Source organism: Chelonia mydas, chromosome 11 (assembly GCF_015237465.2).
Source record: "Chelonia mydas isolate rCheMyd1 chromosome 11, rCheMyd1.pri.v2, whole genome shotgun sequence".
Classification (NCBI taxonomy): domain Eukaryota; kingdom Metazoa; phylum Chordata; order Testudines; family Cheloniidae; genus Chelonia; species Chelonia mydas.
Genome location: NC_051251.2, coordinates 72,838,899 through 72,858,323, shown reverse-complemented (window position 1 = coordinate 72,858,323; position 19,425 = coordinate 72,838,899). Strand labels below are relative to the sequence as shown.

The following is a 19,425-nucleotide window of genomic DNA, read 5'->3' as shown; positions in this document are numbered from 1 at the left end:
AACCAGTTATCTCGTCATAGAAGGCAATTAGATTAGTCAGGCATGACTTGCCCTTGGTGAATCCATGCTGACTGTTCCTGATCACTTTCCTCTCCTCTAAGTGCTTCAGAATTGATTCCTTGAGGACCTGCTCCATGATTTTTCCAGGGACTGAGGTGAGGCTGACTGGCCTGTATTTCCCAGGATCCTCCTTCTTCCCTTTTTTAAAGATGGGCACTACATTAGCCTTTTTCCAGTCGTCCGGGACCTCCCCGGATCGCCATGAGTTTTCAAAGATAATGGCCAATGGCTCTGCAATCACATCTGCCAACTCCTTTAGCACTCTCGGATGCAGCACATCCGGTCCCATGGACTTGTGCACGTCCAGCTTTTCTAAATAGTCCCGAACCACTTCTTTCTCCACAGAGGGCTGGTCACCTCCTCCCCATTCTGTGCTGCCCAGTGCAGTGGTCTAGGAGCTGACTATGTGATGAGGAGGTTACTCACCTGTGCAGTAACTGACATTTGTCGAGATGAGTGTCCCTGTGGGTGCTCCACTGTAGGTGTCAGTGCGCCCTGCGCCGTTGTTCAGAGATTTTTACAGCAGTACCCGCATCGGCTTCGCATGCGCAGAGCCTGCCGCACATACCAGTCTTGTCTCAATAGTGCGCATGCGCGACCGAACTCCTCAGTTCCTTCCCTACAACAGAGGCTGCCCCAGTTCTGAAGTAGAGGGGAGGAGGGTGGGGAGTGGAGCACCCACAGGGACACTCATCTCGAAGAACATCAGTTACTTCACAGGTGAGTAACCTCCCCTTCTTCGTCGAGAGGTGTCTCTGTGGGTGCTCCAGTGTAGGTGCCTGAAAAACAGTTTCTCTCAAGGAGGTAGGGACTTTGGATCTGGAAGGAATGCAGTTGATAGAACAGCTCTGCCCACATGTGTATCGGTGATGGGCCTTTGTGTAAGAGGATAATGTTTTGCAAACATATTTTCAAAAGCCCAAATGGCAGCTCTGGAAGCGTGCTTAAAGGGGGACGTTAAGCAGAAAGGCCACTGAGGCCACCATGGATCTGGTGGAGTGAGTCCTGATAAAAATAGTAGGAGCCACGTTCTGTAGTTGATCAGACAAATGCAACTCGAGATCCAGTTAGAAAGTCTGTGGTGAGAGATAAATGAGCCCTCAGAGCGTTCTACAATGGTGACGAACAGCTTTTCGGAACGCCTAAAGGTTTTAGTCCTGTCGAAGTAGGACGACAAAGCTCTGTGCACGTCCAAAGTGTGCATCATAGATTCAAAGGAATTCACATGTGGTTTTGGAAAAGGTAGGAAGATGGATAGGCTCACTGATGTGGAAAGATGAGTGCACCTTTGGTAGAATTTCGGGGAGTAAGCGTAGGGGGACTTTGTCCTTAAAAAATATGGTGTATGGCGGATCTGCCATAAATACTGCAATTTCTCCTGCGCGTCTCACAGAGGCAATTGCTACCAGAAATGCAGTTTTCATTGAGAGATGTAGGAGGGAACATGTGGCTAATGATTCAAATGATTTTTGGGTTAGGCATGTTAAGACTAAGTGAAGGTCCCAAGGTGGATTAGGCGGTTTGATGTCTGGGTATAGGGTTTGAAGTCCCTTAAGGAATTGCTTAGTAATGGGGTGAGCAGAGATAGTCCTATCGTTGATGGCATCAAGGAACATTGTAATTGGGGCCAAGTGGACTTTGATGGGAGAGTCCAGAGAGTTTAATCTCTAACAGATAGTTGAGGATTAGTGGGAGAGGCGCGGAAAAAAGGAGCAGTTTCTGTGACAGCCTACCAGTGTGCAAATCTTGTCTGGTTATGAAGGCAAGTGGTGCATGCAGAATTTGTTGTGCTATAGAGTACATTTCGAACCTGCTCCGAGCAAGTTCGCTCAGCATGAGAGAACCATGAAGGAGCCAAACCTTGAGGTGTAACATGGTTAAAGTGGGGTGGAGTAGTAGACCGTGTTGTTGGGACAAGAGATTCAGGCAGAGGGGTAGTGGGATAGGTGAGGAAAGCGACATCTTGGTAAGAAAAGGGTACCATGACTATCTGGGCCGTATCATTATGACCCTGGCTTGGTCTGTTTGTATTTTTATCAGTAATTTGTGTATGAGCGGTATCAGGGAAATGCATACATTAGGTCGGTATTCCATGGGAACATGAACACATCCCCTGAGGAGTGTTTGCCTAGTCCTGCTCTGGAACAAAATCTTGGGCATTTCTTGTTTGCTGCAGTTGTGAAAAGATCTGTGGTTGGGTATCCCCATGTGTGGAATATGTCTAGTACTATATCCTCGTTTAGTTCCCATTCGTGGTCTATGGGAAATTTTCTGCTGAGGTCGTCGCAGTGTATTGAAAGAGCCAGGGAAATATGCAGCTGATATTCAGACATTGTGTCTGAGACACCAGTTCCATCGCTTCTGTACAAAGGGAGTAGGATCACGCCCCCACCCCCTTGCCTGTTTACATAGAATATGCAGGCAATGTTGTTGGTCATTATCCTGACATGTTGGTTTTGTATGAAGGAGAGAAATTGGAGGCAGGCATTGCGTATCTCTCAGAGTTCTAAATGTTGATGTGAAAGGACATCTCAGCAGGAGAAGAAAGCCCTTGGGCAGTGTACTGGGGCATGTGTACTCCCTATCCCGTAAGGGATGTGTCTGTAGTTATGACAACCGACAGGACATCCTGTAGAAAGGGGACCTCAGAGCAAAGATTGTGAGGTAATAAGGGAGTCCTTGACTCTGGGAGGTATGTATAAAAGTTTGTTCAGACCATGGATATTTGGTCTGTAGACAGTGGACATCCAGCTTTGGAAACACCTCATGAAGAGGTGAGCATTCCTGACTACAAAAGTGGAAGAGGCCACGTGGCCTCAGAGTTGTAGGCAAGCTGGTGCAGCCACTTGTGGACTATTGCACAGCTTGGGAATGAAAAGGTTGATGGTGTTAAACAGGTGGAGTGGGAGAGATGCTATTCTTTTGCTTGAGTCAACAGTTGCTCCTATGAACTCCAGTTGTTGGGTGGGAGCAAGTGTAGATTTTCTTTGTTCATTTGACCAAGAGCATGAAAACATTGGACTGTCCGTTGTGTGGACTGAATGGCTTCTTGGTAGGTCCTGGCTTTGAAAAGGCAGTTGTTGAGGTAAGTAAAAATTATGATTCCCTGCCTTCTTAGATGAGCTGTTATGACTGTGAGAAGTTTGGAAAAGACACGAGGCGCAGTCGAGAGGCCAAAAGGTAGGATCCTGTGCTGGTAGAGTTGTGAGCCCAGAACGAAGCGAATAAAATGTCCGGGCAGGATGTATGGTCACAGAAACATAAGCATCCTGCAGGTCGAGGACTGAAAACCAATCTTCCTGTTCCAGTGCTGGAATTATGGTTACAAGAGTAATTTAAAAAAAAATTATTTAACAAATTTATTGGAAGCATCTGAGGTCGAGAATGGGTCGCCATCCTGTTTTCTTTTGTGTTAAAAAGTAATGGGAGAACCGCCCTTTTCCTCTGTGTTGATCAGGCACTGGTTCTACTGTTCCTAATTGGAGGTGGTGATGCACCTCTTAGTGGAGAAGCTGTTTGTGAGAGGGGTCCCTGAAAAGGGACGGGGCGAGGGGGGGGGTGAAAGGGGAGGGGGGCAAAGATAGGAAGGGAATGGGCACTGAAGTTGGAATGATGTTTTCTATACCCTCGATCACATCTTCAGATTTGCTTATTAGTGGGAGGGGGTTGACGTGGAGCCGATGAATTGGTAAGGCGACATTGATATTTTGGTCACTGATGTTGTTGTTTATATGGTCAATGACTTTGTTGAGTATACATTGGGTAGCGTGGATGTTGATAAGGTTGGTATCTATATTGTCTCCTCCTATTTGCAGGGGTTTGGATACCGCGAGACTGTAATGTCGCTCTCGAGTCATTCATGGAGTGAAGCACATCATTGGTGTTACTGGCAAATAATTTTTCACCATCAAAGGGGAGATCTTCTATGGTATTCTGAACCTCAGGAGGAAAAGACGATGATGAAAGCTCGACGCATCACAACTGCTGTAAAAGTGGACCTCGCAGCTGTATTAGCAGCTGTATTAGCAACATCAAGCCCAGCTTGTAGTGCGGTCCAGGAGACGATTTGTCCCTCAGAGACTATGGCTTTAAACTGATGTTGGGGGGTTTTTTTTTGCCCTCTGGAATGTCATCAATAAAGTCCATGAGTTTCTCATAATTTTTGTGGTCATATTTTGCCAGAACGGCTGCATAATTAGATATCCAGAATTGTAATGTGAACGAAGCATACACTTTACGACTAAGCAGGTCCACCCTTTTACTGTCTTTATCAGTTGGGGTAGATCTGGGAAACTGGTGTTTGTTCTTTTGGTTAGCTGCCTCTACTACCAATGTGTTTGTCGGTGGGTGAGTAAAAAGGAACTCAGACCCTTTGGAAGGAATAAAATATTTCCGGGTAGCTTGCTTACAGGTAGGTGTGCTAGTAGCCGGTGTCTGCCATATGGTTTTGGCTGGATCCATAATGGCTGAATTTATAGGTAAGATAATCTTGGATGTGGAGGAAGGTTGCAGGATGTCAGTCAACTCATGTTGGTTTTCAGAAACTTCCTCCAGGTTAATCCTCAACTCGTTGGCAGCTCTTTTGAAGAGGTCTTGAAGTTTTAAGATATCATCCAACAGTATTGGTGGGGGAGGTAGTATAGCCTCATCCTGTGTGGATACAGGCTCCACAAGGGTTGGGGAAGCATGTGTAGCGTGTTCATCCAAGTATGGAGTAACAGCTTGTTGTTGTGTCTCATTCGTAGCCATATGCACTGGTCGTGGTGAGTGGCATTGCTCCTATTTTTGGCATCTTGGCGATCATAGTGGAATCACTTATATGGTGCCCATGGACCCCAGTATTGCCACTGACCAGGGAAAGGCATAGGTCATACCATCCACGGGTTTGTATACCAGGGAGGGAGGTCTTTGATGAGCGAAGACCTAGATTTTCTGTGACCAGTGCTGATTTGGGTCTGAGACTGGGAGAACTGGTATGGTGAAAAGTCTCCCTGCACTATGGTTTCCTCATCAGTAGAAAAGTGAGATAAAGCTAGAGACAGGTGTCCGGACCGCATGCGAATGTCCAGAGAAAAACAGGTGTCAAGTAGAGGTGACTGTAGGTTAGGTGACACCTGTAGGTCCGGTGAATGAATGAACTGCAGTGTCGGAGAGCCTGTGTGAGATAAACCCTCCGCTAGGAGTGCCTGCAGCACTGGAGGGCTGTTCGGCACCAACATTCTCTGCACCGTAGCGCTCAATGCATGCACTGAGGTCGGTGGTACCGAGGAGGTAAGCGCAGCCCGCGTCTGTTCCGGCAAGGTAATCTGTGCTGGCACCGTGTCCACTGCGGTGCCAGATGGTGCCATGAGAGAGGCAGGCAACTGGAAGCCTCGGCACTGGGAACTTGCACTGTGGCCGCAGCCACAGGCGGGATTAGCGCGATGCTGGGGGAACCGATGCATCAAAGGTGCTGAGCCCGGGGAAGGTCTGCAAAGAAGAAACAGACATGCTCAGCGATCTTTTTGCTTATGTTTCCCTTCTGGGTGAGGGAGGCAGCCGTTTTCTTGTTTCGTCCTTTTTGGAGGCGGGAGGGCTGCGGTTAACTGGGGAGCCCGTACCTGGGTGAGAAGCAGGTCCGAGTGACTTCTGCCCAAGAATCACTTTCAGGCAGAGTTCTCTGTCTTTACATGCCCGGGATTTTAATTTGGAACAATGGGCACATTTTTGAGGAATGTGGGACTCCCCCAGGCATTTTATACACTGAGAGTGACCATCCGAGATAGGGATGACATCCCTGCACGTAGTGCACCGCTTAAATCCTGGGGAGCCAGGCATATTAGCGTTGGCTGGAGGGACAAGCAGGAACAATTTTTTTTTTTTTTTTTTAAAGGGATGAACTTATCTAGTAACTAGAGTGCTATACTAAGGGGAAAAAAGACTGTAGAATGGGTAAGAGAAAAAGTTTTAAAGAGTCTGCTGTAGGTCCGACTTCGGCCGGGGACAGTAGAGAAGGAACAGGAGTTTGGCTGTGCATGTGCACTTTTAAGACAAGACTGGTATGTGAGGCAGGCTCCACGCATGTGCAGCTGATACGGGGGGTACTACTACGGGTAAAAAGCTCTGAACAAAGGCGCAGGGGCGCACCGACACCTACAGTGGAGCACCCACAGGGACACCTCTCGAAGAAGAAAATAATTTTACTGCATCTTGTTGCACACTTTTCCTTGGGTACTATCACATACACAAGAGCAAACTATACTTTGTAAGGTATAAAGAAATACTTTCAGAATTTAGATACTTTATTTGATGTATATAAAAAACAAAATTGAGGGCTCGGATACAGTTTCATCTTTTCTTTATTCTCAATCCCGTCTCACAGTTAACATGAGAATTTCATGCAACAAGTCTCTGTATGCAGAGAGCCACGGATGTTTCATGAGCTTTGTAAACTGTCTTCGTACAATCACAGTGTAAGACAGAGTGCCATGGGCACGAGTCTATTCACCTACTGTCAACTCCATCACTGAAATAAACTATCTTGCTGCTACTTACTTTCTTTTCCTTTCTCTTTGTTTTTTAGCTGTTGTAGTTTCTGTTCTCTATGCTGCTTCTCCAGCTCTTGTTCCTGTCGATGTTGCTCCAACTTTCTCTGGTGCTCCAAGAGCTCCTGCTGATGTTTCATTGCTAGCATTTCCTGTTGCTGCTGTTGAGAAGCGAAAGGAAAAAAGAAGTGAATGCACGCAATCTGACCACCCAAAGCCTTCATATCACAATGCGCCAAACAGGAGCTGTTATACCTTGACGCTAATGTGTTTTAATACATTTAACAAAACAATGAAAGAACATTTCTCCTTGTGCAAATGGTTCCTGCATTAGGATGGGCAGGTCACTCCACTCATCCTCATTCCAAATTTAAAAGAGAGTACATGCTAAATTATGGCTAGCCTCTTCGGGGGTGTGGTACAAGATGACTCTGGCTTAACTTTTGTGGCCCTGTGCAGGAGCTGGTTACAATCAGAGCCCCTGTACTTAGTGAGCAATGGACCAATTGGTTAAATAGCATTAGCTTCTCCAAAAGGGGTGGGGCTACACTCGTGAATCCACAGTTGGTTCCACATGGAAGGAAGGACAATGATCAGAGCCACCAGAGTTCCAGAAAGGCATTTTGTCTAAGCCCATTTCAATGGCTCCTGGATCGCCCAATAGTGTAGCATGCATCTGCACCACCATCCACACAAGCCTGTGGCAGAAGAGCCCTAAAACAACTGTGCTCACCGACTGGTCAATTTCAGGCACTTCAGCAGGTTCTCACTTGTGTCAGGTTGTCATGATCATTTTTAAATTATTCTCTTTGGAATCATGCCCTAAGGAAGTTTTGGAATAGCCTTCCAAGGGAAGCAGTGGGGGCAAAAGATCTATCTGGCTTTAAGATTAAACTCAATAAGTTTATGGAGGAGATGGTATGATGGGATAACATGATTTTGGTAATTAATTGATCTTTAAATATTCATGGTAAATAGGTGGCCTGTGATGGGATGTTAGATGGGGTGGATCTGAGTTACCCAGGAAAGAATTTTCTGTAGGATCTGGCTGGTGAATCTTGCCCATATGCTCAGAGTTTAGCTGATCGCCATCTTGGGGTCGGGAAGGAATTTTCCTCCAGGGCAAATTGGAAGAGGCCCTGGAGGTTTTTCGCCTTCCTCTGTAGCATGGGGCACGGGTCACTTGCTGGAGGATTCTCTGCTCCTTGAAGTCTTTAAACCACGATTTGAGGACTTCAATAGCTCAGACATAAGTGAGGTTTTTCGCAGGAATGGGTGGGTGAGATTCTGTGGCCTGCGTTGTGCAGGAGGTCAGACTAGATGATCATAATGGTCCCTTCTGACCTTAGTATCTATGAATCTCTGATACATGAATAAACATTTCTTAACTGAGGCCCTACGTACGTTTAGGTAATTCAAACCAACAAACCACTACTGGTACAAAGTTTAGTTACATCGATGCATACCGAAGTAAGATACATTGATGAAAACCCAGTTTTGTGCTGATGCAGCATATCTACATTACAGGCTTGCACTAGTGTAACCAACATCAATGTAATTGCACTGGTGAAAAAATTGCCTAGTTTAGACTGGGCCTGAGTACTGTATAGCTATTGTGCATTTTTAACTAACACATTTGCATTTGTAAGTATTCTTGATCAATTGAAATGGTTTATAAGAAAATTATTACAACCAAAAATACCATGACTATATTAAGAAAATGTTACTGAGGTTACAAAATGAGACCCTCACAAATTAGTAAAGTGCCAGAATAAAAGTTGTCTGAGCCCAATGAATTTGAACTCATCTTTGCCACACCCCTCAGAGGTAGGTAGAGTTTTCACAGAAGAACTGAGATACAGGGAGATGAAGGCCAAAATCTGCAAAAATCTCCAATAATTTTGGGTACCTATCTTGAGACACCAAGACCTGATTTTTCAGAGTATTTAATGATTTTAAATAGCACTTCACATGTTCAAAGTACTGTACAGATATTACGTACTTAATCCTCACAACTCCCCTGTGAGGAAGTTAAGTACTGTTGCCCCTTTGGCTCAAGTGGTTAGCCAATATCCAGGGCCTTCGAGGCTGTTTTAATGAGGAGAGAGATGAGATGAGTCAGGTGTATTTTTCGGTGCACTCCTGTTTAGTTACAAAGACTGTACACTGTTTTCCCTGCACAGTAGAAAAAAACAAGAGCAAGCAGTTTCTTACTCTCGGTTTCCAAGTTTGCCCTTCCAGTCAGGTCTATGCCCAAGGAGCTCTGTCTCTCTGCTCACAACTGCTTCTCATGCCTTCCCCTAGTCCCTGCATTTGCACCAGTTCCAGAGAAATGTTCAGAGCGCACAGTTTAGCCCTGTCCAGGTTTTGCCATGCAGCCCAGTGAGCTGGGCAGCAGCCTGAGCCCGGAAGTCTATACAGCACTGAAAGCCCTGCAGCCCAAGTCAGAGCTGGATGGTACTGGCCAGCTGCGGAGGCTTTTTAGCCATGTAGACATATCCAATAGCAAAGCCAGCATTAGCACTGAGGGCCTCCTGAATCCCAGCATTCCATACCACACAGCCTTTACTCCCAGAGGGTCTGACATCCACAGCACCCACTGATTTCATTTATCACTGTGAGTGCTTAACATTTCTGAAAATCAGGTTTTTAAATTTGGACATCTAGAAGATGAGGAACACACAGTTAGTGACCATGTGTGAAAGTTTTGATTGAAGTGATTTGCCCAGCATCACATACAAAGTCCCAGCCCAGTGCACCATCCCCTAGGCCAAAAGGTATTTTCATGGGACATGGGGAGGTCAGCAGTAGGATGAGAATCCATTTAATCTCCTAGTGCACTAGGGTGGGTGAATGCACAGTGTTAACATAATGTTCAGTGTTGTAATGGCAAGCCAGGAGCCAGCTGCACTGAGCAAAAAAACAGATCAGAAATGACAATTTTTAGTAGTAAATAACTTGGCCACATGAGAATGGTTTTCTATGGGGCCACAAAAAGGCACCTTCCTCATAACAGGACTAGTCTCCTGCCAAATTTCAAGTTCCCACCACAAATCTCGGAAATATTAGAGCTCTTTAAAAAAGAAGCTCCACCTAAATATATGGATTATCATCACTCCTACAATGCTTCCAGATTTCATTTGCATCCTGTGTGTTAAGACAGAATGTTCCACGTAGTTCAATTACATATATTACTACGCCGCAGATTACTCAGAGTACAGGAACACGTTTGCTCACTGGCTTGAGTTACCATAATCACATTACTCCCGCCTTGCATTCTTTACCTTGGCAGCTTATAAACTAGCAGATTGATTTTAAGTTGGCACTGTTGACTTTTAAAACCCTTAGTAGACCCTGGCGATAGTTGAGACTTCTTCCTTCAGCCTTGACTTAATGGGTATCTGTGCTCAGATACCACCCACTGTCAAAACTTCCCACCACCCTGTCTTAACTGGGAGGGGATTGGGCCAGAGCTGTGGTAGCTACTAAGGTATGGATTTCTAACTTGCCTCCCCCTCAAGAAAAAGAATCTCACTCCATCTCTCTCCAGTTTTAGAAAGTATCACACACCTTTTTAAAATCCAAAGATGTTTTGCTTATTTATAAAATATGTTTTTGCTACTGTGGCCCTGTATTGATTGCTTTTTTCCTCCCTTTTTTATGCTGTGTTTTTATTTGTTAAACTTTTTGATAGCTGTCTTTTGTTTTTTTTTAAGTGGTGCCATTAAGATTTTTAGCACAGTGCGCTTCTGTAGGGGGCACATTATAAACAAAGTTATTATAAAATTCTATACAAGCATGTGGAAAGAAAGGAGTAATGCCTGTATATGCTGCAATCTAACTGGCTAACTATTCAGAGTTTTAAACATTCCTCTATCATTTTTTGCTAAAATTTTAAGCATATTAACTACTATATAATGCAGAACTACTTACAATTACATTAATTGCAAATACTGTGGTCTATTCATAATGTTCTAGTTCAACCTACTTAAACAACTGAGAGCAATTCAGGATTTAACCACATAGAAAAGTAAAACCTCCAGAAGTCCAATTTTTTGTTTTTTAACTAAGTAGCAGCCTCCACTAACACTTCTCTGTTGGAAGAAAAAAATATCATTACAGACTTACAACAAGTCCACCACATGGTGGCTATTATAACCTAGAAAGTACGCAAATGAAAAATAATTTTTGCATGATGTTTAAAAAGGTTTGGGGTTTTTTTAAAATGAAATCAGGAGCCTTTTTTCTCCATCTGCAGTCTGCTGGGCTTAGCATGTTATGCTTCCTGGAATGGCTTAAATACACAGATGTTTTAGAAGGAATTGTTTTTTCATTAACATCTGTAGTGAAATGTAAATGAAGAAGAAAAGAAGTGAAGACAGATTTGTACCGGATTTCTTCTAAAAATTTCATTAAAGATGTATTGTTTCTGCTGGAGTTCCAATCCACAATCTAACAAGTATACTCGCTGTAGATTATGAATCTTTTCAGAGAAAAGAAATGAAAAAAAGCCTGCCCTATTGAAGAGATGAGACAGCATTCTAGATCATGTTGTTAGGACAAAGTGAAATGAGGTCTCCTGTAGACTCTGGCAATAATGACAAACGCAGAACCCACTTTTCTGCTGTGTCTATATTGGGATTTTTCCTACATTGCAAATAGAGACTTCCTTCTTTTTCCTACTGTTTGTGTGATAGCACATAAAGCAGGGATATATTGCCCATAGTTACTATTCATAAGTGTCTTTTGAAATACAATTCTATATAAGCAAAGAAATGTTTAGATGGGTTTATTAAGGCTTATTAGTTATCCTAGTAAGAACCCTCTCTCATACCTTTATAAAACAGTAGGAGACACTATCACCAAACTCTGTTAAAGGCAAGTCTACCAATTGCAATTCTGCAATGCTCATATGTTAATTGCACAGTTCTTTTAAAAGTATGTTTTTTTCTTGCAACACAAGAAAAATTAAATATTTAAAACAAAATAAAATTATATGGCATGGGCAAGCCCCTGCCTTAGGACTAATTCCAGAACATATCGTAATTTGAAGAGTGTACTGTGAAAAATATGGATACTGTATTAGTAAGAGTGCAGCAGGGAACATCTGAATAAGGGGCTCTTGCCAAAATAAATATTTGTAAATATTTATAACTATAGGGATTCCTGCATATGCTTAATATCACTGCTTCTACTATTCACGAAAAACGAACAAATGCTTAACTGTACCTGTAGCTAAAGCTTCTGAGGCTCCAATGGCATATGTTAATGCTAATAAATGTATTCAGGAAAATGTAGTGGATTTAATGGCATTTATCATTTTACAGCTAAATGTGAAGACAACAGTACAACAAGTATCAACCACATTTACTAAAATGACTTTTTTTCCATTCTCTTCAATCAAATCAGGTTTATTTAGAAAACAGAGGGAAGCAAACCACAGCATTTTAAATAAATACATTCTAAACTTATTTTCTTTTCAACTGTACCAAGTAAAGCAGCTAAAATAGAATCCCTCAGTCATTACAATAAAAATGGAAACAGAGATACTGCTAATTAAAGCTCTCATTGATATTATTCCCAAAGAAATACAATATAGTCATGGAGACCAAGTGTCACTAAAACTCAATTTACCACAACAAATGCCACTACATTTCCTAATAAGATGGGGCCAGCCACAGACACAAACAGGCCATTCGTCATGGTAGGGATTAGGCATGTCCATCGGAGATCCCTTGGAGTTCGAAGAAGATTGCCTTCCATGAAATCTGGGATACACAGTTCTTGTCACAATTGGTGCAGACATTTCCCAGTGGAATGGGTGGATCTGGATTGTTGAGTTGGGCTGCAGCACGTTCTTTCCTCTTTTCCCGTTGTCTCTGTTGGATCTCCAAATACTGGGATCTTTGCCACAAAGTCCTTTTCCATTTAAGTCATTCAAGGGCTTGGGTTTCCCATGAGTTTAATTGCACTTCTTCATATTGGCTCTGAGGATTACTTAGAAGTGCCTTTTTTCCCCTCCCCTTGTCCATGGCTCAGTTATGAGAACATGATCTGCTTTGAGAGTCAATTTTCAGGCATTCGAAGAACATGATTAGCCCCATGGAGTTGGTGGTGCTGGAGGTTTTGGCTTGGGACAGAAAAGACAGTTACCTTTTCCGTAACTGGTATTCTTCGAGATGTGTTACTCATGTCTATTCCACAATAGGTGTACGTGCTCGCCACGTGCACCGGTGTCAGAAGTTTTTCCCCTAGCAGTACCTGTAGGGGAGTGCCCCTAGCGACCCCTGGAGTGGCGCCTCCATGGCGCGGTACAAGGGGCGCTGCGCGCTCTCCCCACCCTCAGTTCCCTCTTGCCAGACAACTCCGACAGAGGGGAAGGAGGGCGGGATGTGGAATAGATATAAGCAACACATCTCGAAGAACACCAGTTACAGAAAAGGTAACTGTCTTTTCTTCTTCGAGTGATTGCTCATGTGTATTCCACAATAGGTGATTCCAAGCTATATCCATTGGAGGTGGGTAGGAGTTCACAAACTCTCGGGACGGAGTACGTTCCTGCCAAACCCGGCGTCCTCCCTGGTCTGGGAGACGATCACATAATGCGAGGTGAACGTGTGAACTGAAGACCACGTGGCAGTCCTACAAACGTCCTGAATGGGGACATGGGCCAAAAAGGCAGCCGACAAGGCCTGTGCCCTAGTTGAGTGTGCCCTCACAATTGATGGCGGAGGGATTCCCACCAGGTCATAACAGGTACGGATACACGAGGTCATCCGGTTGGAGAGCCGCTGAGTGGAGATCGGCCAACCCTTCATGTGCTTGGCCGAGGCGATGAACAGCTGCAAGGCCTTCCTGAACGGCTTAGTCCGCTCCAGGTAAAAAAGCCAGAGCCCGTCTCACATCCAGCGTGTGGAGGCGGCGCTCCTCACTGGACATGTGGGGCTTGGGGCAGAGGACCGGCAGAAAAACGTCCTGACCCATGTGATAGGCAGAGACCACCTTTGGGAGGAATGAACAGTGTGGGCGGAGCTGGATCTTATCTTTATGAAACACCATGTACAGGGGCTTGGAGGTCGGGGCTCTGAGTTCCGAGACCCGGCTAGCCGACGTGATCGCTACCAGGAAGGCTACTTTCCACAAGAGGTGTGACCAGGAGCATGTAGCTAGCAGCTCAAACGGGGGGGGGCCCATGAGGTGGGCCAACACCAGGTTTAGTCCCACTGCAGGACTGGGGGCCTAACATATGGGAAGAGGGGATCCAATCCCTTAAGGAATCAGCCAGTCATAGCATGGGAGAATACCGTATGGCCCTGCACCGTGGGTGGAAGGCTGATATGACCACCAGGTGCACCTTGACTGACGAGGGCACCAGGCCGTGGGCTCTAAGGTGAAGGAGGTAGTCCAGAATCAGCTGGATTAGGGCAGCCACCAGGGAAACGCCCCGCTCATCCGCCCATCTGGAAAACCGAGACCACTTTGCCAAGTCGCCTGCTTTCCAAGCGGACGCCCTGAACCCCCTCCGAGCACACCCTTTCCTCTCGGTCTAACCATTGAGCAGCCACGCAGTGAGGTGGAGTGCCGCTAGGTTGGGGTGGAGCAGGCGGACTTGGTCCTGGGAGAGTAGGTCCGGGCAGGACGGCAATGGCCACAGCAGGGCGACCACCAGGCTCGTGAGGGTCCTGTACCAATGCTGCCTGGGCCATGTCCGTCTTTATCTTTTCCAGAACCTTGCCAATCAGCGGGAATGGGGGAAAGGCATCGAGAAACTGGCCTGGCCAGGACAGGAGGAAGGCACTGGAGAAAGTGCCCCGTCCCAGCCTGTTCGCGACTCGGCAGAACTGCCACTGCCCCCCCCCCCGAGCAGAACCGGGAACAGTGGCAGTTCTGCCGACTCACAAACAGGTCCACGTGGGGAGTTCCCCACACTTGGAAAAGTCTGTGCACCACCTCTGGGTGGAGAGACCACTCGTGCTGAGAGAAGTCCCTGCTCGAGTTCCGGACTCCCAGTAGGTGGTAGGCCTGTAGGCAAACGTCGTGGGCTATACAAAAGTCCCATAGTCTGAGGGCTTCGTGACAGAGGGCAGAGGATCCCTTGGAGCATGTTTCCCGGGGAGGACCACCACCGTAGGGAGGTGATCACTGGCTCCGGTACCGTGAGGACTTTGTCCATCCTGTCCCTGGCCAGGGAGAACTCCGAGGCCAACCAGAGCTGGAGGGGCCTCGTCATCAGTCTGGCGTGATGGACCACATATGTGCACGCCGACATGTTACCCAAGACCTGGAGGCACGCTCTGGCTGTTGTCACCGGAAACCTTGTGATCGTGTCGATGAGCCCCTTCAGGGTCTCGAACCTGTCCAGAGGGAGGGAGGCTCTGGCCGACAAGGCATCCAGGACCGCCCCGATAAACTCTATGCGTTGTACCAGGACTAATGGGGACTTGCCGTTGTTTACCAACAGACCCAAAGTGGTGCACATGGACAGAAGGAGCGCCACGTGATCACGTGCCTGCGACCGGGAGCTGCCCTTGACCAACCAGTTGTCCAGATAAAGGAAGATCTGGACCCCCTGGCGCCTGAGGTAGGCCGCTACTGCCAACATACATTTCGTGAATACCCTGGGGCCAGTGGACAGGCCAAACGGGAGGACCATAAACTGGTAGTGTTCCTGCCCCACCGTGAAATGGAGGAAGCATCTGTGCTCCTCGAATATATGAATGCAGAAGTACACGTTCTGCAGATCGAGGGCGGCGTACCAGTCCCCGGGATCCAGGGAGAACATGTGGAACTTGAGCTTCATCAACTGGTTCAGGCCTCGCAGTTCCAAGATGGGCCTGAGCCCCCCTTTGGCCTTTGGGATAAGGAAATAGCGGGAGCAGTACCCCTTGCATTTGAACTTCCCTGGAACTGCTTCTAGGCCCAGGAGTGTCCCACCTCCTGCTCAAGCAGAGCGTTGTGAGAGGGGTCCCTCAGGAGGGACGGGGGCATAGGGTGGTTGGGTAGGGTGGAAATAAGCTGGAGGGTGTAGCCCCGGGAGATGGTGTTGAGGACCCATCGGTCCGAGGTCAGCAGCGACCACTCTGGGAGGAAAGCACACAACCGATTGGAGAAAAGAAGCTTTATTGAGGGTGGATCCCTAATAAGAACTGGCAGGGAACCCCCGGGCATCCCATCAAAACTGCCTTTTCCCAGCCTGCTTGCCCTTGGAGGACCCAGGCTGGGAGGCAGGTCGAGACTGCCTCTGTGGGCACTTCTTATAGTCCCGCAACTTTTTATAAGCAGTCTCGTATTTTGAGTGGGTGGCCTGGGTGGGAGTCTGCTGAGGCTTGAACTTAGGTTAGCCGGAGCCGGAACATAGAGACCCAGAGTCTAGAGCGTCGTGTGGGTCAGGCCATGCAGTTTTGTATCTGATTGTTCCGCAAACAGAGCTTTGCCGTCAAATGGGAGGTCCTGCAGGGAGGTCTGCGCCTCACTGGACAGCCCAGAGAGCAGGAGCCACAACACCCTTCTCATGAACACAGTGGAAGCCATGGACCGTGCAGCCGTCTCCGCTGCATCCAAAGCTGCTGCAGGGTTGCCCTAGCAGCCACTGTACCCTCCTCCACCAGCGCTTTGAACTTCTTCCTGTCGCGCTCCTGGAGGGAGTCCTCGAACTTGGGCAGGGAACCCCACAGATTGAACTCCTACTGGCCCAGGAGAAGCTGGTGGTTCGCCACCCGTAACTGGAAACTCGGGGAAGAATAATTTTTTCTTCCAAATGAATCCATCTTCCTTGAATCTTTATTTTTTGGGGTAGGTGCTGGTTGGCCCTGCCATTCCCTGTGGTTGACCAACTCAACCACCAGGGAGTTAGGAGCAGGATGGGTGTACAAGTATTCATGCCCCTTGGCAGGCCCAAAATACTTGTGTCACGCTCTCTTGGAGATGGGGGCCAATGAGGCCGGGGTTTGCCACAGGGCATTTGAAATTTTAGCCACCCCTTTGTGGAGAGGCAAGGCCACCCTGACTGGCGCCGAGGTGGACAGTACATTAAACAGGGAGTCTGAGGGCTCCTCCACCTCCTCTGCCTGGAGGTTGAGGCTTGATGCCACTTCTTAGCCTTCTTGGCGTGCCCCATGGACAGGAAGCGGTGCCGACTAGTCGATGGCGATGAAAGGTCGCTGCACACTGACACAGCAGTGCTGACTCTGAGCGGTGCGCCAGGGTCAGCGCCGAATACATCAGAATAGCCCGGAGCCTAATGTCCCTTTCTCTTTTGGTCTGAGGCTTAAATGACTTGCAAATCTTGCAGCGATTGCTGAGATGGGTTTCACCCAAACAGTGTAAACAGTCCGCGTGCAGATCAGTCACTGGCATAGGTCACTTACAAGTGTTGCACAACTTAAAACCCAGGGCAAGGGGCACGCCCCGGCCCGGGCGCTCTAGCTAAACTAAACTAATCAACTAACTTCAGGTACCACACGCTGAACGAACAAGCAGTTCTGGGGATGAGCTACAGCAAAGCTGGAGCAGAGCAGTTTCGAAGCACCTTCACTGGCGGCAAGAAGGAACTGAGGGAGGGGGGAGCACGCAGCGCCCCTTATACCGCACCATGGAGGCACCACTCCAGGGGTCGCTAGTACCCCGTAGGGGTCACTCCCCTACGGGTACTTCTAGGGGAAAAACTTCTGACACCGGTACATGTGGCGAGCATGCACACCTATTGTGGAATACACATGAGCAATCACTCGAAGAAGAACATTAATGTTGGCATGTCGGCCGTCCCACTTGATTTGGAAGATTTTACAGAAGCACTGTTGATGGTATTGTTCAAGAACCTTGAGGTGTCTATTGCACATGACCCAGGTTTTGACACCATACAAGAGCAGAGATGATAACAGCCTGGTACATGAGAAGCTTGGTGTGATTCTTGATGTCATGATCTTGAAAGACATGTTTTCTCAAGTGTCCGAAAGCAGCACTGGTGCATTGAAGGCGGTGTTGAATTTCCTCATCAATGTCAGCTTTCTGAGACAGATAGCTGCTGAGGTAAAGGAGGTGCTTGATGTTCTCCAGGGTCCTTTTACTGACCTGAATTACAGGAGCATGATCCTGGTGATTTGGATCCTATTGGTGGAGTACCTTAGTTTTCTTGGTGTTGAGTGTGAGGCTGAGCTGGTTGTAGGACTCAGAGAAAGCATTGACTCTTTTTCGAAGATCTTCTTTTGAGTGGGCACACAGGGCACAGTCATCCACATATTGGAGTTCAATGGCTGATTTAGTGATAGTCTTTGTCTTGGAATGGAGACTATTGAGGTTGAAGAACTTGCCGTCCATTCTGTATTGGACATCAAGTCTGGAGGGGAACTTGTCAGAGATGAGGAATAGGATGACAGCAAGGAAGATAGAGAAAAGAGTTGGAGCGATGACACAACCTTGCTTAAACTCCTGTCTTGACTAGGAAGGGGTCCATTTTGGATTCATTGCTGATAACTGTCACAGACATGTTGCTGAGGAGGAGTCAGAGGACGGCAAAAATTTTGGCGGGCATACAAATGTAATGACAATTCTCCAGAGAGTCTCATGATGGATGGAGTCAAATGCTTTCATGAAGTCAATGAAAACCATCTACAGAGGTTGATGTTGCTTGCAGCACTTTTCTTGAAGCTGGCAAGCAGAGAAGATCACATCAGTGGTACTCTGAGATGGTCTGAATCCGCACTACAATTCTGGGAGGATTTTCTTGGCCAAGGGGAGCAGCCGGTTGAGGAGAATTCTCGCAAGAACCTTTCCAGAGGTGGACAACAGGGTGATTCCTCAATAATTTCCACAACCTAATTTGTCTCCCTTCTTGAAGATGGTCACAATCATGTCATCTTTAAGATCTGTATGGATTTCTTCTGAATTCCAAATCTTGAGGATTAACACATGAAGCTGGTGAGCCTGTTCTCCTCCTCCTCTGAAGATTTCAGTGGGGATTCCATCAGGTCCAGATGCCTTATTGTTCTTCATGCATTTGATGGCTTTCTTTACCTCAACGAACATTGGTGGGATTCTGAGGTCATCCTTGATAGGATGTTGAGGGCTTAAGTCAAAGATCAACACTGAAGTCACGATTCAGAAGGTCTTTGAAGTATTCCTTCCAACATGCATTGATAGATAAATTCTCCCTGAAAAGTTTGGCTCCATCCCTGGATCGGAGTGGGGTTAGCCCTTGGGTACCATAAAGGACTTTGGTGGTGTTCTAGAATCCACGCATGTCATGGGTGTTGGATCTCCTTCGCTTTGCACTCCCACTACTTGTTCTTCATTTCACAGGTTTTCCTTTGAACTTCAGCTTTGAGTTGATGGTGGACATATTGCTTCTGCTTCAAATTGATGTCATTCTGCCAACCACAGAAGGCCTTATGTTTATGGTCGATTGGGTCTTGGATTTCCTCATAATTTTCATCAAACCAGTCTTGGTGCTCCCTGGTTGAGAAGCCCACTGTTCCTTCACATGCAGCATGGGTGGAAAATTTGAGGGCTTTCCAGTGATCTTTGGGGCTCTCCATCTCAGTTTTGATATTCATCAGTTTCTTGGGGAGGCACTGCTGGAAAAGGTCAAGTTTAGTTGGTCTCTAAGACTCTCAACATTGATCTTCCATTTAGCTGATTTCTTCTGCATTTGTCATTTTGGTGTGAATTTGATGTAAGTGATACAGCAGATAAGGCAATGTTGCTCAGTCATCGCTTTGATGATATAAACGTCTTCACAATCACAAGCATGGACAATGACATAGTCAATCAGATGCGAACGCTTACATCACGTGTGTTCCCACAATGTCTTCTACTTATTCTTTTGGTGGAAACATGGTGTGTG

At 46.7% G+C, this 19,425-nt stretch overlaps 1 protein-coding gene across 12 annotated transcripts in view; it reads right to left on the bottom strand.

Annotated features, from left to right (window-relative positions):
* The window catches only part of HDAC4 (histone deacetylase 4), a 459,989-nt gene that overhangs the window by 176,266 nt on the left and 264,298 nt on the right, over positions 1 to 19,425 (bottom strand). For 11 of the 12 annotated variants that reach the window (XM_027823219.2, XM_043525826.1, XM_043525825.1 and 8 more), the window contains one exon: positions 6,595 to 6,745. The exons of the other annotated variant lie outside the window; for it this stretch is intronic. In XM_027823219.2, coding sequence (XP_027679020.1) covers positions 6,595 to 6,745 — 151 coding nt within the window. The remainder of the gene's footprint in view (positions 1 to 6,594; positions 6,746 to 19,425) is intronic. 12 annotated transcript variants of the gene reach the window in all.